Here is a 23,368-nt window from a genome sequence, read left to right as displayed (position 1 = left end):
ATCATTGATCAGCTGCCTCCAGCACACTCCACACTGGGGATTGGGTCTGCAACCTGGGTATGTGCCCTGATGGGGAATCGAACTGGGACCTCCTGGTTCATGGGTCGATGCTCAACCACTGAGCCACACTGACTAGGTCAATGCTCATTTTTTATATGAATCTCCTGATTTCAACTTCATAGCAACCTGATGAGGCAGACACTATTGTGAGCCACATTTGACAGATGAGGAAATTGAGTTTTACAGATGAGAGTCTTGCCCAAGATTACTCAGCTAAGAACTAGTAGATCTGGGATTCTAGCTTCAGCAGCTGACCCCAGGGCCTGGCTCTGGTACGTCCATCCAGTGCCAATCATTACTTCCCTACCCACTGCCCCTCCTTAGAGGTAGGGGTTCCTACCTCTCTCATGCTCTTCCTCCAGGCCAGAGCTGATTGGTCTAGATTGGTTCAGTCTGGGCCAATCAGAGTCTGTCCTCTGGGTTATAGAGAGACTGGGCCAGTTAGGTGATGGGAGGTTTGCAAACCATGAGCGGAGAAAGCTGTCTTTGGAGGGAAGAAATAGCACAACTGCATCTGAGTATAAGATCTTCTCCAGACCCTTGGAGAGATGCCTCCCACCCTGGGGAAGGCACTGGGTGGGGAAATCCAAAATCCACCACGAAGATGTCTGTGAATTTCCACTAGGTTCATTCTCAGGTCTTCTCCGCTCCTGCGCTTGGTTTCCTGGATTCTGTACCCCACTCCATGTGGGTATGAAACTCATATGCTTCACCAGTTTCCATAACAACAGAACAAAGTAAAGCCCAATACTAGTCCCACAGGTCATTTGAGGAGTCATGGATCTAAGGATCACAGAAAGGGTTCGCATTGAGCTCTTCACAGCAAACCATTTTAAAGTCCACATTTGACATTCATGGCTAACGAGGTCCTTTTTACAACTCTGTACCAAGACAGCTCCTTTTTTCTTTGCCTTTTTCCACATACAAGGGCCAGTCTCGCCATCTTTCCTGCTTTCTCCTTTATGTCAGTCAGTTATGTTACTTCATTCCAAGTAAGACAGATTCCTCTCCCTGTCTCATGCAGAGCAGTTTCGCCCACTTCTAGGAAGCCATGGCACCAAAACATTCTTGAGCTCTCAGGAACACTCCCCCCGGTGTTTGTCAAAGTATGATTCCAAGCAAAAACCATTTCTTCCCCAAGATAAATTTGGGTACCAGCTGTTAAGGTAATAACATTTACTTCCGTGTTCTTACACCTTTACTAAACTATCTTTTCATTAAGTGAGCTTGAGTAGATTTCTCTTCCTTTTAGTTTGTGCTGGGATGTTTTATCAAAAACTTAGCTAGGCTGAGAACTCTCTTTCCCAGAATCCCTATCCCTGCCTGGTCCAGGTTAAAGGTGGGCGATCTGGGAGGCAGAAGGGAAGCAGTAGTGTTTGCTCTTTAAGGGCCCCTGGTTAGATTGGAGGTAACCAGACCAAGAGGACCTCAGAGGTTCCAGCTTGTCCCCACTCTCTTCCAGCTCCCATCCGGCTTGTCTTCCTAACCACCAGGTCTGATGACCAACAGCCACCCCATATCTTCTAGAGACGGTTGGCAGACTAGGCACAGCCTCCCGTAGACCCGTCTACCTCCTCGCCCTCTGTAGCCTCACCTCTGTAGCTGCAAGGCCTGACTTGTCAGGGCATCTGGTTGATGCCTCCTCTGCTCCTCCCACGATTGTGGAAGTCTAATTCCTTGCCCCCATAACTCATGGTTCTGCCACCTTGATAGAGAGAGCCCTGGCTGACAGCAGCCAGAAACTGGAGGCAGTGAAACATCCACTTTTCACTAGGCTGCCAGTTCCCCCAAGACCACTGGTTCTTAATTTTGACTCTCCTGGAGTCAAGCAATCACACTGAAATCACCTTCAAAAGAAAAACACTGATGCCTGGGTCTTACTCCCCGAGTCTTATTTAATTGTTCTAGGGTGTGGCCTCGCCATTGGGAGTTTTTAAAACAGTTGGGGTGATCCTCCCAACCCCCACTGCATAGACATCCCCTAACCTCTTCTCTGGGCGAAGTAGAAGAATCCTGGTGTCCATCAGCTGCTTACAAATGACTCATCTTATTTTCTTAACATTTTTTTCCTCGATGAAAATTGGCTTCAGACTAAAAGTATAAAAGCTGCCCTATGTTAGCCTGACTCCTTGCACAGCAATAGGTGCCTCTCCCTCCATTAGCTTAGGATTATGATCAGAATCAGAATGAAGTGTATGTCTGTGGTCTCCTGTGGTGCATAAGAATTCCGATGCCATCTGTTGTCTTCATGATCACATCCGTCCTCGAAATCCATTGAAAAAGCCTTTAGTTGAACCTGATGGTATATTTACCAATAAAATTATGATAAGCTTTCAGAAAGCCTATAAACAGAATTGGAATTTATTCAGCAATGATTGCTTTCAATTCACTCCATTTCAACCTCTAAAAAACAACAAACAGTCTCCTTTTTAATCTTTACTTTTTAAAGCAATCAAGTGGGGAAGCCAAGAGTTGGGAGACATGGAATTTCTGAGCTTCTTCACTGAGGGGTTTTGGGATTAGAGTGTAATAATAAAGGTGGTTTCTAGAGCAGGATGTGCATAAATGTACTCCCGGCCCTATAACTGAATGACTGTGTAAACTCTAAGTCTCAGGTCCCTCATCTGTGCAACTGCTGTACTAACAGTTTATACTTTATAGAGTTGGAGTGAAGATTAAATGAAATAACACAGGAAAATAACTTAGTATAGAGCTTAGCCCTTTATAAGTTCCCCCTACATATTAGCTGTGAGAATTCTTGGGTTCTGCAACCTATGAAAGAGTTTTGAAGCTAGAGTTTGAGCCAAGACAAAAATTGTTCATTTACGGAATGAGATCTTGATTTCACTTTGAAAGCAACACTTTAGAAAATGCCTGAATAAACTGACATTTTGGTTTGGCATGAGGTTTCTCCAAATGAAGTTTGGTGAGTTGTTCCAAATCATGAAAAGGGAACTCTGGTTGTGGGTTCGATCCCTAATCAGGGCACATACAAGAATCAATCAATGAATGCATGCATAAATGGAACAACAAGCCTTCTCTCTCTCTCTCTCTCTCTCTCTCTCTCTCTCTCTCTCTCCTCCCTCCCTCTCAAATCAATCAACCAATAAAATAAAAAAGAAAAGGGAACTCTGCACTCTCCTTCCACTTTGAACATGTGATTATCTACTAGTCCATGTCTGCAAGTGCTCACGCTGCCTCTTAGGGCCACCATAACTGTCCTTGAGCGGTTCTGGGGGGAACTCCATCTGCTCCTAGAACAGCTTAGAGTAGGTCTGCTTCAGTCCCTGCGAGCTCTGGTGATTAAATTCAGGGAGCCTTGCCCAGGGCATCATTATCTGCCTGGAGGAATCAGCCCTCTGACCATCTGTTGTCTGTCATCACTCTGTTTGCTTTTCCTTTTGGTCACAAGGGCCATCTTGAGGAACTTTCAGTTCCTCTCTGCTTGCTGCCCTGACATAGTTAACCAGAAACACTGTCGAGGGATTCATGTTTCGGTTGAAAGAGGATTAGACTTGGAGATGGGACCTGGTTGATATCTTGGCTGTGTGACCTTATGAGATTCAGTTGGTCCTGTTTTTCCTGAACTGGGGTGCACACTGGGATGATTTTAGGCAGTATTTGGGAAAACATTAATTAACTAATTTTCATGTCTTCTAAGGAAAAATACTGGTTTTCCATTTATGATGCTGTAAAAAGTTTTATATTAAAAATGTATATGAAAAGTGAGTCAATGAAAAGAAAAATAGTGAATAAGTAATAGTGGAGAGGGCATAAGATCTGGCAGATATTTCCATATGCAAATGACTAGTGATGGGGAAACACTTACTTAGCCACAATGAGCAAGGGGCAGGTGACTGTCACCTCTGGTGGGTGGTGGGAGGTAGTCAGCACAGCCAGAGGCAGCACAAACAGTGATCCAGGTTCAGGGCTTTGCCTATTTAAGAGTTGGTGTCCCGGCCAAGGTGCTTGCCAGCTGGGTGATCTTGGGCAAATTGCTTAACTTCTCTGAAACTCTTTAGTGTTTTCTGACACCACCATCAGATGACAAAACTAAAACAATGTAGTAACAAGTTTGATGTCCTTTATCCCAGGGAAAACAATCCATGGATTGGGGTAGGACAGTGTTTCACAATTAGTGGAGCACTCTTTCTCCGGGGCCTCGGGCAAGAGTGAGTTTACAGAGTGTTAGAAGAGGCAACATGGAAACAGGCCATGATAGGCTAGGAGGTTGGGGATCTCCTTCTAAGACTAGCAGATCCTATTTTCTCGGACGAACTAAGCTAGCCAAAGCTGAGTTAAGGATTGTGATTGGTGTACGTTAGGTTTTCTCGACAGGTGTTTCCTGTAAGTACAGCTGACAGGTTTAGATCCATGACGTGGGCCAGGTCACTGGGGTAGCCCCCATTTGGTGTGTTCCAATACACAAATGAACTTTATCACTCCTTCTGACACCAAACGTGGTTTTCTTCTGACACTAAATAAGTGTTGCTTTTCCACACCAATGCTCTGATTCATGACACCAACTGGATATCCAATAGTTCAATTCAGTTCTGACACTCTCTACTTGGAGTTAGGGTCTGATCTTGCAAGTTTCAGGGCTCGCTCCCACAAAACTGCCTTCAATTCAGATGCCAATTTCAAGTTCTGGGCCACCCACACTTCTGTCTAGCCAACTACAAATTCATGGGTTTCCATAATTTTAGTTTTTGTTCAGTAGAAAAGCTAGCCCTATGGTTTTATTGCCCTTGGGGCTGTTAACCAGTTTTCTAGCTAACCTGCCCTATAGATTGTAGAATTAAGTGAGATAGTACTAGGCCCAGTGCTCAAATGAATGCTTTTGTTGGTATCAGCATGGGAGAGAGAGATGGATGCGGGGGCAGGGAGGGAAGGTTTGGGAGAGGAGACATCCCACTGGCAGGAACTCAGCAGGTAGTGGAGAATGGAAGGCACAGAAGGGCCCAAATGCTGAGAGAGCTCAGAATAGAAACTGTATTGAGAGTAGCATGCCAAGCAGGTTCACTTGAATTACAATGTTTAATTGGATTTCTCTGGGGGGTGACTCACTGCCTTTGATTGATACTATTGCCCTGTGACTCACTGCCTTTGATTGATACTATTGCCCTTGTGGGGCCTCTATCATAGGATTTGAAAATTTTCCACATGCACTTGTAGTCATGAGGCCTTGTTTCAATAAAAACCCAGGACTGTGTGTACTCCTCCTTGCCCGCCTGCCAGCTTGTCTTCCGTTCTTCATCACTTGCTTACTGCCATGTGTCAGGCATGGATGACAGCTCGAACCACAGAGGGAAGAGTCAAAGTCCCTTAAAGGGTACACAGTCTATTTAGGGAGAGACACAAGTGCCTAGATGATTACCAGGAGGCTGAGCTGTGGTATGGCCCCGGGGGCTGAGGCAGCATGAAGGCAGAGGAGCTGATCCAGGCTGGGAGCAGCAGGAAGGCTCCGGAGTGGGTGCTGAGGCTGTCTTGAAAGATGCATAGGAGACAGAGATGTTCTGGGGTGGGAAAGGGAGTTGAAGGAAGCCAAGGCTTGAAGGATGCATATCAGGATTCACACAAGCATGCAGATGGGCTGCTAGCTCAAAGGTGAGGTCTGTGGCTAGAGATGAGGCCGACGAGACCAGGGCAAGGAGGGGCTTCTGTTGGGGCTGTAGTGACCCAAGACTGGCTGTGTTTGCCTCTGAGGAAAGGGTAGGAAGTAGGCTCTGTGATCCATCTCCAGCATAGTCAACTTCGAATGGAAACGGTTACTGAATTTCCCCAGGGCAAGCAGAATGTAGGGAGGAGGGAAGAGGATATAAGAACAAAGAACTGTGGGTGTGAGCCAGCATCATGGTGGAAACCCCCAAGGTGCCGGTCTCAACTAGACAGGAGGAGGTGGAGGCAACTAGAAAAGGCCTCAGCCCATTGGCCAATAGGAGACAATAAGACCTAGGTGACCTATGAGGAAACAGGTGATCCCATCGTACTCAGCCAATGAGGAACCGGAGGAGTGACGGGGTAAATAGGCTGTGCTCAGGGGCACAAATTAAAAGTCTTGTTTTCGCCATACTTCTGTCTCCGAATCTGTTATTTGAATTCGGACAGGTGGATATTTCTCACAAAAGGGGTGGCCCATGGTAATTTAAAACAAAAAACTTTAGCCCTAACTGGTTTGGCTCAGTGGATAGAGCATCAGCCTGCAGACTGAAGGGTCCCAGGTTCAATTCCGGTCAAGGGCATGTAACTTGATTGCGGACACATCCCCAGTAGGATGTGCAGGAGGCAGCTGATTGATGTTTCTCTTTCATTGATGTTTCTAACTCTCTATCCCTCTCCCTTCCTCTCAGTAAAAAAATCAATAAAATATATTAAAAACAAGACAAAAAATTTAAAAAATTATCCAGGTAATACATGCATATTATAAAAAAATTTTAAACACAGAGAGCAAATGAAGGAAATAAAAATTTCTTCACAATAATCACTGTAACATTTTGAATGGAGTCTTGCTATCTTTTTTTTCTATGTATATGTACTTTGCAAAATTGGATCAATATTTCTTAACCAGTTTTAAAAAATATCAATAACATCTCTTCTGCATATCATTTTAATGTGAAATTCCATTATGCATACATACCATAATTTATTTAAGCAATCCCCTTCTATTGTTGAACATTATGGTCGCTTCCAGCTTTTTGCTATTGCAAGCTCGGCTATATTGCACACAATCATAGCTAAATCTTTATGGTACCCTAATTATCTCCTTAGGATGAGATCCTAGAAATGGGAATCACTAAAGAGTTTAAATGTTTTCAAACCCCTCGACATATGTTTCCAAATTGTCTCCAATTTTCTACTCCCATCACTTCACTGGCCATTTTTGTTAATTCTCCTTGGGGCTTTTCATTGCTGTTTTCTCAAACCCCCACATCTCTAAAAACTCATCGACAGAGGGCTCTCCAGTGGAAATGGAGAGGAATAAGGTAGGAGATTGGCCATTATTCTAACCACTCTGGCCTGTAGACTTCCCTCCTCCCCAAGCACAAAATAGGCCTCCTGGGCTAATGCCATTTTAGAAAAGGAGGCTGATTTTTAAAGTCTGGCCTCCCTTTTGGCCTCCCTCACCTGATAGGATTGCCAGAGAAAACAAAGGACACCCAGTTAGATCTGAATTTCAGGTAAACAGTGGATCATTTTTCAGTATAAGTATGTTCCAAATATTGCATGGGGGCCTCCTTATACTAAAAATGACTTGATATTTATCTGAAATCCAAATCTAACTGGGCACCCTGTGTTATGATTTGCCAAATCTGGCGACCCTAGCACCTTAGTGTCTTACCTCACCAAGTCTGTGTTGGCTGTATTTTCTCAATTTTATGTTACTCTCAATTATATTTTCTACATTTCTCAACTATCTTTTGAGAAAATATTGAAAGTTGGGAAATTATGTATGTAACCAATGCACTTTATTGGACATTCATTTTGTTTCCCCTCCCATCCCCTCTTCTGCCTTTCTCTCCCCTCTCCCGCCCTTTCATCCCCCTCCCTGTCTTCCCCCTCTCCCTCCTCCTCTTTCACTCCCACCTTTCCCTCTTCCTTTTTCTTTCTCCCAGGGGTCCCCTCTCTCTCACCTGTTTAGAGCCTAATCTTTGCCCACATCTTTAATTCTTTTCAGGTCACTCAGCCCAGGGCCTCAGGGCTAGGATTAGGGAAACCCAGGGCCAGAACCTCTCTCTCCTTCAGAGCTTGCTGAGCCATCCAATGGGATAACTTATATGTCTCAGTGTAGGCACCATCTTGGCAAGCGATTGGGGGATAAAAGTAGAAACTAAGAAATGAAGTCACAAAATTTAATATCTCCTTCAGTGAAGCGAAGGGTATGAAGGACAAATGCTGTTGTGGAAACTCCAGATTGCATCAGCAGGTGTCTGCAGGAAATCTGTTGGCCAACTTTATATGCAGTGGGCACAGTCCAACTCCCAGCTGGAACCCAGAGAAGAAGGTGGGAGTGGGCTCTGGACCTCCGGTCAAAGCTGCAGGGCATTGAGAGCCCTGCCGTCTCGGCCATGTGGCCTTGGTAGCTGGCCTCGAATCCTGGTGTCTCTTGGAAGTGAAAATTGAGTCAGGAAGCCCGACACACATTAGGCTCTCAATAAGTGTTTTCTGGATCATTGATTTATTGGATGAGTCAGCAAATCAATGAATCAAAGATTAATATTCCCCTCTCTGGGCATTCATTTCTTCATCCTTGGAAGATGAGAGTTCTTCCACCTCTAGCAATTTCGTTAGTCTCTAATTGCTTTCCATGGTTCTCTCTGAAGGTCAGGACCCCACAAAATTTTTCTATAAAAGGCTGGCTAGTAACAAGTTTAGATTTTGCAGGCCATACGGTCTATGTCACAATTGCTCAATTCTGCTGTCGTAGCGCAAAAGCAGCCAAAGATAAAACGTAAATGAGTGGGCATGGCTGTGTTAAAAAAAAAAAACCACACCATTATTTATAGACACTGAACTTTGAATTTCATATAATTTTAATGTATCCCGAAATGTCATTTTTCTTTTAATTCCCCTACCCCAAACCACTTAAAAATGCAAAAACCAGTCTTACCTCGTGGATTGTATAACAAAGCAGGCACCAGATTTGGGCCATGGGCCATAATTTTATCAGTCCTGCTGAAAATTCATGAGCAAGCCCGTCTTCCAGGAAGTGCAGTGAGCTCTTGAAACAGAAATTCAGAATGAGGAAGCTCTTTCTTTCTCCTTGGTGCACACATAATGATCACTATGTCTGCCAAATTGGCTTTCATAGACACATGGTGTCGTGCTCTCACTCTAGAACCTAAGAGGGCTTCCATGTTAAGTTCTTCAGAACCCAGACTTGTACGTCATCAACACGTCCTATTTGGCTGGTCTCTTCTCTGTCAAACACCCGGGATACCACACCCCTTTCTACAGTTGGTGTTTGACTCAACTTCCCCCTCTACTTGAGTGTGAGGTACCCTTTTCCCTGACCATCCAGATTGTGCCCCTCCTGTAAATGGCACCCAGAGCTGAGAAGCTTTCCCCCAAATTACTCTGATTTCCATCGTCCCTGAACTCCAACTACCACGTGGGACTCATATTCCCAGTTGAGAGATCAGACTGCCAGGATTCAAGTTCCTATCACTCTGTGACCTGAGCAAGTTCCTAACACCATCTGAGGGATCTATAATGATAAAAGCATAATATGCTAATTAGACCGGATGTCCTTCTGGACGAAGCCAGGGCTGCAAGGGAAGCCCAGGTCCCAGGTGCCTGCTGGTGGCCAGAGGGAAGCCGGTGCCGGCAACTAGGGGAAGGAAGGCCTACTCTTGCACGAATTTTGTGCATCAGGCCTCTAATAATAATAATAATAATAATAATAATACCCACCTCACAGGTTTGCTTTGAGAGTTAATTGAGATGATTTGTGTAAAATGCTTGGCCCAGAGCCAGGCACTAATAGTATAAAAACAATAAATGCCAGCTATGATTATACTTCAGTATTGTTTGACTTTTTTACAGGGAGGTCATATTTATATAATCTATATTATAAAAACCCAGTGGCCCTAACGCCCATAAGACCAAAGACTGGCGCAGGTGGGCAGGGCTGCAAGTGCGGCAAGGCGTGCATGGGTGGGCGGAGCTTCGCGATTTCGTGTACTGGGCTTCTAGTAGTTATATAATTTTGAAAAGACTAAAAGTACGCTTTTAGTCTTATTTATTTTGTTAATCCTCACCTGAGGATATTTTTTCCATTGATTTTTTTAGAGAGAGTGGAAGGGAAGGGGAGAGCCAGAGAGAGAGAAATATCGATATGAGAGAGACACATCAATTGGTTTGCCTCCCGCACCTGACTGGGGCCAGGGATGGAGCCTGCAACCGAGGTATGTGCCTTTGATGGGAATCAAACCCTAGACCCTTCAGTCTGAGGGCTGATTCTCTAACCACTGATCAAAACCAGCTAGGGTCCTTTTAAGTTTAAAACAACCCTAAACAATATTTTGTTGGTAATTTTTCAGGTGAAATTGTAATTGACATGTCACATACACACAGGAAAAGGCAGAAACCCCAAGTGCTCAGCTTGATGAGTTTTTCATTGTTAGTAATTTTCTTTCTAGGATGAATCAAAACAGAGTCAGTATAGAAAACCCCTGGCGGAGAGGAATAATCTGTGCTTGAGGGAGGTGACATGCTTTGGGGAACAGTGTCACATCCAGGAATGGGGGTCTGCTTACAACCAAGGGAGAAGCCGGTTAACGCACAGACCATAATCACGCCACAGGGAGAAGCAGGCAGCATGGTCTCCAGCGACGCATCACAAAGGCGTCCCTTTCAGGGATGAGTCACCTGAGCTCAGGGTCCCCAGCATCATGCTGAGAGATGGCTGAGCTCACGGGCTCCCTGGAGCTGTCTCAACACTTACTCTCCCTCAGGAAGAGCGTTTAAGCTCATTAATCCAAGGACACTAAACAAATGTACACACTCATCATCTCAGTGCCATTAGGGTTCAGGAAATTGAAATAGCACATGAGACTAATCCTTTGACGTAGGAATGTTGGCTAATATTTTTCAGGAGTGTCTGCCAGCTGACAGCTCAGTGACTCACCTCCTTACCCAGGGCGGAGGGGTGGACAGAAGTAGCCTTTCCTATGTACCTACTATGTATGTACCAAGCTCAGGACTGCCTGCTCCCCACACATAAGCTTATGCCATTTTCATATAACCCCAAGGCAAAGGTATTATTCCTACCCACAGTGAGACCTAGAGCAGTGTAGGGCTTGCCCAAGTTGTACAGCCAATTCACGGTGGAACTGAGATCGCATTTGACTGGCTCTAAAGCATTTTAAAAATTCCTCTACCGAACAGGGCTCCAGAGATCATTGAAACCCCTCATTTTATACATGAGGAAGCAGAGGTCTGGGGAGGGGAATAGCTTGCTCAAAGTTATTGTGGTATAATAAGAAATATATTTGCTCTTTGCCCCCAGTTCCTGGCAAAAAGCTCCTGAAACTCTTGTAATTTCCTGAGTGATAAGGGCGCTCGGAACATCTTTTATTCTACTTGTTCTCTGACTCCTGCTCCTGACACAAGAGCTTCTAAGACCCTGGGAATTTCCAGAGTGGCCAGAGTGTCTTCTTGTGTGCTAATGAGATGGATGGGGCCCCAGACAGGTTCAGGATGGGGTCTGGTCACCAGAAAGACCAAGACATAATTAGAAGCTTGGAACTTCCAGCCTTATCCCCCATTCTTGGTGAGGGAAGAGGGGCTAGAGATTGAGTTAACAGTCATCATGCCTATGTGATGTAACCTCATAAAAATGCCTAAAATGCAATGTTTGGAAAGTGTCCACATTGGTGAACACGTGGATGTGTTGGGAAGGTTTTGGGAGAGGACATGGGGCCCCACACCCCATACCCCTCCCCCATACCTTGCCCTATGTTCCTTTCCATGGGGCTGTTCATCTGTATCCTTTGTAATCCTATATAATAAAAGGCTAATATGCAAATTGTCCCCACTGGCGGGAGTTTGACCGACCAGGAGTTAGACATGCGCTGACCACCAGGGGGTGGCGCAGAACATGGCGGGCGTTGGTGACATGGTGCTGGAAGTGGATGGCAGTAGAGGTGCTGCTGGCCCTGATGGGCCCCTAGGAGAGCGGGACTGTGGCAGGATGGTGGAGCAGGTGAGCGGGCAGTGCCAGGCCAAGGCGGGTGCGAAGGGAGGCCCTAGCTGGCAGCAGCAGCAGCAGACAGCCGGGGGAAGGGAGGCCCCGGCCTGCAGCCAGCAGCCAGCAACCGCTAGGGACCCTACCTACGTACAAATTTTGTGCACTGGGCCTCTAGTATCCTTTATAATAAATGAGAAGCCTAGTGCACAGATTCGTGCACCAGTGGGGTCCCTTGGCCTGGCCTGCGGGGATTGGGCCAAAACAGGCTCTCCGACATCCTCATTGCAAGGGGGCACAGGCTAGCCCGAGGGACCCCACCAGTGCATGACTGGGGCTGGGGAGGGACTGCGGGAGGGCTCCAGGCCATGTCCAGCCCGTCTCGCCCAGTCCCCATCGGCCAGACCCCAGCAGTAAGCTAACCTACCAGTCAGAGTGTCTGCCCCCTGGTGGTCAGTGCACATCATAGTGACTGGTTAAAAGATCAAATGAACAGTTGGACACTTAGCATATTAGGCCTTTATTATGTAGGATTAGTAAATGCAGGTAAATGTTTTCCTAAGTTTTGTGAGCAGTTCTAGCAAATTATAGAACCTGAAGAGGGGTTCCTGGAAACACCAGTTCATAGTGAGTTGGTCAGAAGTATTGGTGGCCTGGACTTTTGATTGGCATCTGAAGTAGGCCTGAGCCCTTAACCTGTGGGGTCTGTGCTAACTCTGGGCAGTGAGTATCAGAATTGAGTTAGATTGTAGACACCCAGTGGGTGTCTACTGAGAACTGGAGAATTGCTTGGTGTGGAAAAACTCACAATTTGGTGTCAGATGTGCAGAGTGTATAGAAAATCAGAGTTTTTCTTTTAGTCATAGAGGAGGTTTGTGGTAGGACTTGGACTCAGATCCAGGCTTCCCATCACAGACCAATGCTCCATCTCTGTGACCAGGCATTTCTTCTTCCCAGCCATCCCAAGATGTCCACCGCATCCACAAATGATAAAGGAAGGATCCAAATAAATGTTAAAAAGTCAATCCTTTCCCCTGTCAGTCTGCTTCAGCTTTTACTTCATGGTCTCTGCTGGTTTCCACTAGGCTTCCAACTAGGTCATTTTCTTTCTTTTGTTTTTTATTAATCCTCACCTGAGGATATATTTTATTCATTGTTTTTATTAGAGAGTGGAAGGAAGGGAGTGGAGGGGAGAGAGAGAGAGAGAGAGAGAAACATTAATTGGTACCTCCCATATGTGCCAGGAATTAAACCCTCAACATTTTGGTGTATGGGATGATGCCCCAACCACCCGAGCGACCTGGCCAGGGCAGGAAGTGGGGCCTTTGAGAGGTGATAAGTTACAAGGGCAAAGCCCTCGTGAATGAGATTAGTGCCCTTTTAGGAGAGACGAGCGATCTCGTTCTCCAGCATGTGAGGATATAGCAAGAAGGTGGTGATCTGCACATCAGGAAGAGAGTCCTCACCAGGAACCAAATCAACTAACACCTTTATCTTGAACTTCCCAGCCCTTCAGATCTGAGATATCAATGACTGTTGTTTAGCCACCCAACCTATGGTATTTTGTTGTAGCAGCCTGAACAGATTGAGATAACTGGCTTCCATCAAGGGATGGAGACACTGCCTCCTAAACAAGTCAGGGCTCTCGGAAGAGGAAGGTCAGTTATGTGGGCAACCAACCATGTCAGCGGCAACTCATACAGCCAAGTGGGGGGAGACACTATGGGGAAGTGATCAAGAGCACAAACTTGGGCTAAATCCCAACATCCACTTACCGGTGTGGGATTTGGGGCACATTGCTTAACTTTTATTTTATCTTCTATAAAATGGAAATAAAAAACAATACCTCTTTCACAGGACTGCCATGAAGATTTAGATGAGTTTATGCATGGAAAGTGCTGAGGACAAATGACCAGCGCATAGTACATGCTCAATAAACGTTGACTTTTTATTTCCTTTGGTGGTGAAACCCATCCCTCCATCTTCCAGAAAATGACCTGATTTTTCATTAGTGGAATGCTCTGATAGACAGCTTGGAGAGTGTGTGTGTGTGTGTGTGTGTGTGTGTGTGTGTGTGTGTGTGTGTTGGGGGGAGTGGGGGGAGGACATGCTCCTTTCCTGCGGAAATTCAGGAGCAACTAATCTTTGCTTTTGCCAACTGGAGTTTATAAGTCGAAGACCAAAGCTGACCTTCCTCAAAGCTGACTATGAGGCCTTTGGAAGAGGAAGAGAGAGAAAGAAAAGAGATGGGAAACTGGCAGCAAGAGGGAGAGTTGAGGAAAACCACAGTGCTGTCTAGCAGGGATTTTTTATGGAGTTCTCAGCATGACTCCCTGTGAGAACGCCAGAACTCCATTTCACTTGTTAATGTGTGCTGGATTTGGATGTGTTTGGGAGGATTCAAACTCATGCTGAGTGCAGTTTAGAGATGGACTAAGGCCACCCAAGGCACATGCCTGCTACACCTGGGCTACAGGCATGAAAATAATGGGTGTGAAATACACCAAAATACTTGGAGTGAACAGTGACCTCTGGGTGCACGTGGGTCAAGGTTAGGCATAATTTTAGGTTCCTTCTTCATACTTGTTTTTTTCCCCAAAAATTTCTACAGTGATCAGGGATCTGTTCTATGATCAGATAGGAATGTTATTTTAAAACTTTCATAGAGAAAAAGAATCAATCAATGTTTTGTGTGTTTTTTTTAAGGTCGAGCCTGTTAGCTCCCTTTGTCAAATAAACTGCTTGTGCAGCAGCATTTTCTCTTTTTTTCTCCCTGTTTCTTTCTTTCTAATAACTAATGATAATAACAGTTACCAAGCATTTTACTATGTATGTCCCAGGCACGTGCTCAATGCTTGATGTGCATATAATCCTAGGGAGAAGTACTATTAAAATTTCTATTTTAAATAAGAGGAAAGAAACTCAGAGACGCTAAATCACTGATACATGCCTCCCCCGCCCCCGCCCCGAGCTGTTTGGTGTCAGTACTCTTGTTGCCTCTAACCACTGCCTGTCTTTCTTTAGTTCCTTTCGCCATCTTCCCTTCTCTGATCTCTGAGAAATGATTGATCAGGACCTGTGTCAATTCCATGGTGCAACCCTAGATTTCTCAACTTCAGCATGATTAACACTTTGGCTCAGATAATTCTCTATTGAGGGGGGCTGTCCTGCCCATTGCAGGGTGCTGAGCAGCATCCTGGGACTCTACCCACTAGATGCCAGTAGCACTCCCCCCCACACACATACCCAGTTATAACAACCAAATATGTCTCCAGATATTGTCAGATGTCCCTGGGGACCAAAATTGTCCCCATTAAGAACCACTGATGTAACCTGATATGCATAGTTGCTGTGAAAAAGGGCCCGGGAGCTCCACTAGTTGCACACTCGCCAATAGGAACCAATGGGAACAGTTTGTACCCTTCTGGCAATTCCCCAAGATCATTCGAGGCAGCTGCCACCTGCCAGGACATTCCAGGAGAGGGCCTGACAAATGGTTGGAGTGCCTCTGGCAACAGGAGACACGGGCTAACGTGAGATGGTCTTGCCTCTTGTCCTGAAAGCTGGGATGCTGGGATTAAAAAGGGGAACATGGGCAATGCTTGACCAGCATAGGGCAGAGGCCCTGAGCTGGTCTGTGGATGACACTGTGGAGGCAACAGACCAGTTCTTGGCCAAGATGCTGCGGAAGGAGGCGGATCAGTGGACTCAGATTAATTTCTCCTCCTGGCCCCACCCTCATATGCTGTGTGGGCACAGTTGAGCCCTTTGAGAATATTAATACTTCGCTCTGTCTCTTCCTGGGACGGTAGGATGCTATGTCCAAACTGCCCACTCCATCCCCTCTCTTGCTTTATTCTTCATAGCATTTGTTTTTGTTTACCCACTGTCTCCTCTGCCTAAATTTCAGCTCATGAGGGCAGTAGAAACTATTGCATCCCTGGAGCCTATGACAGTGGCAGACATAGTAAATGCTCAATAAAAACTTGCAGAATAAAGGCATATACCCCCCCCACACACACACCTCCTTCAAGGGGAGGCGGTTTGATAATATGTATCAATGGCCCCAAACATGCCAAGCCTTTTGTACTCAGTCGTTCCAATTCAGAGATTCTATAGCCCCCATCACACATGCACCAAATAATCCAACCTGAAGAAGACGCCTATGTGGATCCATGTTCATCTTACAGTGACTAAAATAGCATAAATAACCGGAAAAACCCACCTAAGTAATTAAGATACAGGCATAATGAAAACAGTCCTGATAAATCTACTCGGTGAAATTCCAGGCAGCCATTACAAATATTGTTTACCATAAGATGAGTTAAGATTGTCACACACACACACACACACACACACACACACACACTACATAATGCAAATTGTCCATGCAACCTGATTACTGAGACTATGGGAGTGAACATCCTTTCAAACGGTTGGTAGACAGTTTGAAAATTGCTATTAAAATGCACATGTTCATGATATTTGACTCAGCAATTACATTTCTAGGAGTTTATTTTTTTAGGAATTTATCCTAGAAATGTATCAGGAAACCACCCAGATGTCTATGAATATGGGAAGAGTTAAATAAATCACTGTATAGCAACACAATGGAATAGTATACAGCCATTACAAGTGAGAAGATTTGCATGTACTGATGTGAAAAGATGCCCAAGACATATCATTAAATTTTAGAACATTGCAACATGTGTTTGTACGTATCAGTATGCTATATGATAGTATAAGCATAAACATTTTTTTTTAATCTGGAGGAATATATACAAAATTGTTGAAAATAGTTACCTCTAAAGGATAGAGTGAGATTTTCTCTGTCTATGCTGTGAATTTCTGTAATGTTTAAACATTTTAACAACAAGATGATAAAAGAATACACTGAACCTGCCACATGAGCTTGCTCGTACAAGCAAACAAAAGCTGGGCACATGAAGACTGAGAGGAACACTATCAAGGTGTCATTCATAGTAACTGATCATCTCTAAATAGTGAGATATCGGGCAACCTTTATTTTTCTTCTTTTGGGGGAAAACTTCTACAAAGAGCATGTGTGGCCTTTATAAAGGCCACCCCTTCCCACAAGTTCTCTTTGTTGAAATTGAGGAGGCGCCCGAGGTGTAGAATGCTTTTCAATGAAACCTGCTGACGGCGGTGTCCTGTTTCCCCAGGATGGATGACATTCAGCTGTGCAACGATATCATGGACCTGAAGCAGGAGCTGCAGAACTTGGTCGCCATCCCAGGTAACCATCTAGGACTCCAGCTGCTCAGAGTCCCTAGCCTGCCCCATCTGTACTCCCTCGGGCTGGAAGACGGTGTTCATCTGGTCTCCAACACGACCACATTCTTGCAGTGCAGTGCTCCCTGATCCTGTGATTCAAACACAACTCTGTCAGGCAGGTCCAGTTCAAGTCCTAATCCTGGCCACGGCCTTGACCTTCGGCAAGTCACTTTACCTCTCTGAGGCTCAATTTCTCCTCCTCTGAAAAAGGGGTGGTCATAGTAATAGTAGTACCTAACGCATTGGGTATAAATCTCATTGTGATACATGAAACAATGCAAGCCATGTGCTTAGCTTGATACTTGGTCCAAAGTAAGAGTCCAGTGAGTTTTAGCAATTATCACTGTTATTATCCGGCTTGGGAACAGGTAGAGTATGGTGGTTACAAGCTGACTTTGGAGTCACACCTAGATCTATCACTTATTAATGACATGACCTTGGGCAAGTTAAGTTACTTCACTAAAACTCAATTTCTTCATCTGTAAACTGGGACAGTAGTGGTATTTACCTCATAGTGTTGTGGAATTGACGAAGGAAAAAAAACATAAAGTGCTTAGCACAGTTCCCATCCTATAGTAAATGCTTAATAAATTATTGCCATTATTATTATTATTATTATTATATTAACCAAACACATTTTTTTTTTCAAACACATTTCTATCTGTCCTTCAGGTCACAACTAATTTGGCCCCTTCTCCCAAGAAAGCCTTTCCTGCCGTCCAGGATGGGCTAGGTGCCCTCCAGGGGGTTACTCTCACCAAAGTCCTTACCAAATAATTTCCTGTTGACTCATATATGTCCCCCTGTAAACTCCATACACCTTGAGGGCAGGAATCAGGGCCTGGTAGGTACTAAGAGGAAGGTTTTATTGAAGGAACAAACACAAGTCTGTCTCATGAACCTTGCCTTGGTTTTGGCAAGGACCAGCATCCCCCACTGTCGTTGACTCGAATGTTTTTGCCATTCTGTCTGTTCACGAAGTACCTATGTCTCAAGAGGCTGCATTGCTGCCAGGTGCTAGGCATGCAGTGATGAGCAATGATGTTCTACTTCAAGGAGCTCACAAGTTAGTACAAGAGGCATCCTGACATCCAGTGGATACCTATTATCGAGCTAGAAATGCAGCACAACTCACTTTAGAACAGGGCATTGCTCTAAATGCCTCAGCACGAGGGACATTTGGGGCTGGGTAAGTCTCTGCTGGGACAGCGGGCTGTCCTATGTGTTGTAGAATTTAGCAGCATCCCTGGCCTCTGCCTACTGCACATCAGTAGCATTCCCTTCCCTCCCAGTTGCGACAACCCCAAATGTTTCTAGATGTGGTATGGGAGGGAGGGAGGGTAGGAGGGTTGGGAAAATTGACCCTTGCCTAAGAACCACTACTTTAGAGTACAGTGATCTGGGTTTGAATCCAGGATTACCAGCTAGATGATCTTCATGGAGCAACTTAATTTTTCTGAGCCTTAAATTCCTTATTTGTAAAATAAGACCAATAAGGCCACCCTCACATTGTTGCTGTGACTGTGCCATGACGTAACACGGGATCACAAATGCAAAGGTAGGAGCACTCAACACACTCTTGTTCTGACGGTAGTGTCTGCAATCATAGCAGAACTTTCAGATGCCATCCTAGAATGAGCATGCGCTAGGTGCCAGGCCCTGTGCAGGCAGGCCCTGGGAACAGCGAGTGAACAGTCCTAACGGAAAGGGGGGTGACAGCTAATGAGTACGGAGGTATTTTTTGCAGGTGATTAAAATGTTCTAACATTAATTGTGATGATGGTTGCATAACTGAATAGTACTTTGAAAGGATGAATTGTATGGTATGTGACTTATATCTCAATAAAACTATCACCACAAAAAGTAAAAGGTCAAACATAAAACAGTAAAAGAATGAGGGGGGGGGATATAGCCAAATCCAGACATGACCCACTTGAAATTCCGATTCGATTCGTATGGGGCTCTAGCATTGATCATTTTTTAAATCCTTCTCATGATTGTGATAAGCAGCCAGGGTTGAGAGCTACCAGGTCAGTTCAACTTTCTCATTTTATAGCGCCCCCCCCCCCCCCGCCCCCACACAACCATCACCCACCAATAGTATGGCCGAAAGGTACAAAACCCATCCAATTGATGTAAGCACAAAACAAAAACAGGCCATTACTGGAAGGACTGTGGAGACTCCTGGAGCCCCAGGGCACTGTAGTCGGTTTCCTTGAGCTGCCCTAGCCAATTGCCACAAACTTGGTGGCTCCAAACAACAGAAATTAATTCTTTCACAGTCTGGAGGCCAGGAGTGTCGGCCTCTAGAGGAGAATCCTTCCTTGCCTCTCCCAGCTTCTGGGGCTCCTGTCAACCCTTGGGCCCCTTGGCTTGTAGATGTCTCACTCCAGTCTCTGCCTCTGTCGTCACAGTCTTCTCTTTGTATGTCTCTGTGTCATCTCTTCTTACGAGGACATCAGTCATTGGGTTAAGGGCCCACCTTAATAAGTATGACCTCATCTTAACTAAGGACATCTACAAAGATCCTATTTCCAAATTAGGGTAGACATGAAACTTGAGGTAGGGGGTAATATTGCCCATCCTCACAAGGGTTTGGAACCAGAACAGGAAAGCTGTTGGAATGTTCTTTGGATTTCATATTCATTCTCTCTCTCCCTCTCTCTCTCTCTCTCTCTCTCTCTCTCTCTCTCTCTCAGGCATGATCCATTTTTTTGCTCTACCATAAGAGCCAAGTAAGTCCACTTCATCTCTTCTCTAGGACCTTCCCACACAAGATCCCAATTCTCAGGGTCTCTGTGTCCTAAGTTTTAACTTCCCAGGAGACTCTAATGTGCCTAACATAGGTTGGCATCTCCCTCTTGGGGGAAGAATTCCCAAAGCCACTTCTGGCTCAGCAGGACATGTGGGAGCCACCAAGGCAAAGGAGACATGAGTGTGTGGCCACCCAGTCAGCCAAGGCCACCTCGGTCCATTTGGGACTGTGGCAGCCTCTAGAGCACGCGTGGAAATGGGTGGAGCAGGGGCGGTGTCTTTGGTTGGCACAGTCACTGGGATGCATGACTATCCAGGACCAGGACTGGGGTGAGCAGAACAAGGTATTCAGCTGGAGCACAAAAAGTTCAGTAATCAGGATAAATACTATTTTAATGCAATATTAAAAATATCAAAATTCATGCAAAAACTACACAGTGAAGCAAATACCAAAAGTTCAAATAAAGATGAAACCAGTACTGATACTCAGTGGGTAGAGGCCAGGGATGCTAAAACTTGCAGCCTGGGGGCAGTTCCATATGAACAATGTTCCTCCCCAAATGCCATGGACTGTCTTGCTGAGAAGCATAGGTCGCACAAGGTCATAGGGCCAGTTAATAACAGAGCCCAGGTCTCTAACGCCAGTCCCATTGATGCCCCTGGAAACTACATTGTCCCAATTGCCTTTGTGTGGAAATTCAGATACTAACGTTTTCTTACCTCTCCTGCATTTCTACTCACCTCTCTCACCTTCTCTCTGACTCCTTGTTAAGAGTCTTCTGTGTATTCCCTGGATCAGTGTCAGATTTCTAGATGGATTTAGCTGACTTTAGGGGGGAAATGATGCTTCAGGCAACACATCAATAAAAATATTAAGGAGAGAGAGCACCGAATGGCCAAGAAAATCATGTTTCACCAGCCAAGGTGAGAAAATAATGTATCAGCTCCTCAACAGGAAAAACACACACCTGGGACCTTCCCTGCCTTGAGGGTTTCTCAAGGACAAGACAAAATTGCTCCTCCCATCACCACTGCTGCCTTAGAACTGGCTGCAGAGGGCATGTCACCTTCCCCTTGGACATAGAAATAGTACCTCCCTCATCTGGTTATTGGAAAGGTTTAAACTACTGGTTCTCAACCAGGAGCAATTTTGTCCCCCCAAATTGGACAATCAGCTGACATTTTTGGTTGTCACAACTGGGGGAGGAAGTGCTTCTGGCATGAATGGGAGGAGGCCAGGGATGCTGCTGAATATCCTACAATGCACAGGACAGCCCCCATAATAAAGAATTATCCAGCACAAATATCAATAGTGTCAAGGTTGAGAAAGCTAGATTAAATGAAAACAAAGACCTCATGAGAATCCTATATAATAAAAGTCTAATATGCTAAGTGTCCAGTCGTCCAGTCATCTGTTCAACCAATCAAAGCGTAATATGTTAATGATATGGTAAGGCTGCTCAACCGCTTGCCAGTGACATGCACTGACCACCAGGGGGCAGATGCTCCTACAGGTTAGCTTGCTGCTGGAGTCTGGCCAATCAGGACTGAGTGAGATGGGCCAGACATGCCCTGGAGCCCTCCTGTGGTCCCTCCCCAGCTGGCCAACCTCCTGTGTCCCTCCTTAGCCCAATCATGCTCCAATGGAGTCCCTTGGCCTGGCCTGCGCCCTCTCTCAATCCAGGACCCCTCAGGGGATGTCTGAGAGCTGGTTTCAGCCTGATCCCATCAATGCAGGAGCTGCCCTCTGGTGGTCAGTGCGCTCCCACAGGGGGAGCTCTGCTCAGCCAGATGCCGGGCTCATGGCTGGTGAGTGCAGCAGACTCTACGGCAGTCGGACATCCCCCGAGGGCTCCTGGACTGTGAGAGGGCGCAGGCCAGGCTGAGGGACGCCCCCTTCCCGCCCCCTCCCCCACCCCCGAGTGTACGAATTTTGTGCACCAGGCCTCTAGTATAAATATAATAGCTTTCAATTATTAAGCACTTACCATTTGCACATTTATGCTGTATGATTTTCTTTTCCTTCATTAGTATTTGTTTCTTTTGTACTTGGTTCGGTAAATAGTTAACCTAGGGCATTTAATCATTTGTACCCAGAATCACACAGCTGGGAGGGGTAGGAGGTTGGGCATCAAGCCAGGACTGTCTTGTTCGACAGGGAGGGCTTACAGTTGTGATAGGAGCCACAGGCCAGGGAAACTGGCTAGGAGGCCACAGCATACATGGTCCAGGGAGAGGTGATGGTGGCCTGGGCTAACGAGGTGCTGGTGGAGATGAAATGCATGTTAGAGGGTCACATGGGTCAGCACATTGAGATGTTAAGAATCAGTTGTGCGATGCCAGCAAGCAGTGGGCAAAGTTGGTAAGCTGGTGGTTCTTATTGGCAAGTAGGTAGTTGGGTGATGTTGGCAAGAGGTCACATCACCAATCAAGTGATAGTGTCTGCAGATAAGTGGGTGGGGCCTCTGGGCAAGTAGGTGATGCCAGTGAGCAGATGGATGGGGCCTGGAGGCAGGTGCGAGGAAGCAAGTGGGTGATGCCTGCAGACAGGTGGGGGATACCGGCAGAAAAGGTATGTGTCACACAAGCAGGTGAACTGCATTGGCCAGTGGTACGGAGACTTGGATAAGTCACTGGTTTGTAAGCTGGCACAGACCACTTTGAGTAGGTGGCTTTTTCTGTGAGTTGCATGAGTGGAGGGCTGCAGCTGAGTACCTGGGAGTCTGGGGATGCCTGAACTGGAAAGAGATAGAAAACAGGGTGACTAATTTGGGGAGGGAGGTTCTCATTTCCTTGGGGACCTGCAAGTCATTACGAACCTCCTGAGAGCTGAGTGATCAGGGTACTCTGGTGAGTCTGTGGGCACTGTATGAACTTACCTGCTGAGGCTGAAAGGCACTCTGCCATGCTGACAAGCCCATAGGACCCACTATGGGAAGAGTGATGCCACCATTGTCAATGTAGCGATGACCAGGAATCCGGGGGTTGCTAGAAATTTTTCCCCCTTCCTCACTTCCCTTCTGGTTAACGGAAGAGGTTGATTTTGTCTCTTATCCAAATATTATATTTTCTTCACCTCTGATTCGGTCTCTAAACCTAGAGGAAATTGTCAATGCCAGTCCTAGGCAGGCAGACGGGTGAGCTGCCCATTTATTTTATCTTCTGAAGGGGTCTGAGCAGAGAGAGCTGATGCCCTCCTAGTTTTCTCAGTCCTCATTTCCAGTCCTGGTTCTTTTGTTTTCTCGTCAGCATTCCAGCCCTGGGTAGTTGGGATAGGACTCATGCCATCTGCATGGAATCTCACAGATTGGATGTCCTTGCTATGGAGTATTTCCCTCCCAGCACCCCACTGAGCCCTTCTCACCCTCTGCCTTCTTCAGCAGGACCCCCTTGCTGCTTCACCACTTACGGAGCGCTCACCACATCTGAGCTCTGTGCTAAGCCATTTACTAACGTCACTGCGTTTAAGCCCCACTGGTTGTATTTTACAGAGGAAGAAACTGAAGCTCAAAGGGATTAAGTTGCTTCTCCAAGTTCACCCAACTAGTGAAATGGTAGATCCAGGATTCCAAC

The 23,368-nt window shown here is 45.8% G+C and overlaps 1 protein-coding gene across 1 annotated transcript in view; it reads left to right on the top strand.

Annotated features, from left to right (window-relative positions):
* Nucleotides 1-23,368, top strand: part of BMERB1 (bMERB domain containing 1) — a 94,073-nt gene that overhangs the window by 66,524 nt on the left and 4,181 nt on the right. Inside the window, exon 3 of the mRNA XM_070412932.1 lies at nucleotides 16,930-17,003. Within this exon, the coding sequence (XP_070269033.1) occupies nucleotides 16,930-17,003 (74 nt within the window). The remainder of the gene's footprint in view (nucleotides 1-16,929; nucleotides 17,004-23,368) is intronic.

Source organism: Myotis yumanensis, unplaced genomic scaffold (genome assembly GCF_028538775.1).
Source record: "Myotis yumanensis isolate MYYU_CA2020_CCGP unplaced genomic scaffold, mMyoYum1.0.hap1 SCAF_4, whole genome shotgun sequence".
NCBI lineage: Eukaryota > Metazoa > Chordata > Mammalia > Chiroptera > Vespertilionidae > Myotis > Myotis yumanensis.
This window is presented reverse-complemented; position numbering and strand designations above follow the sequence as displayed.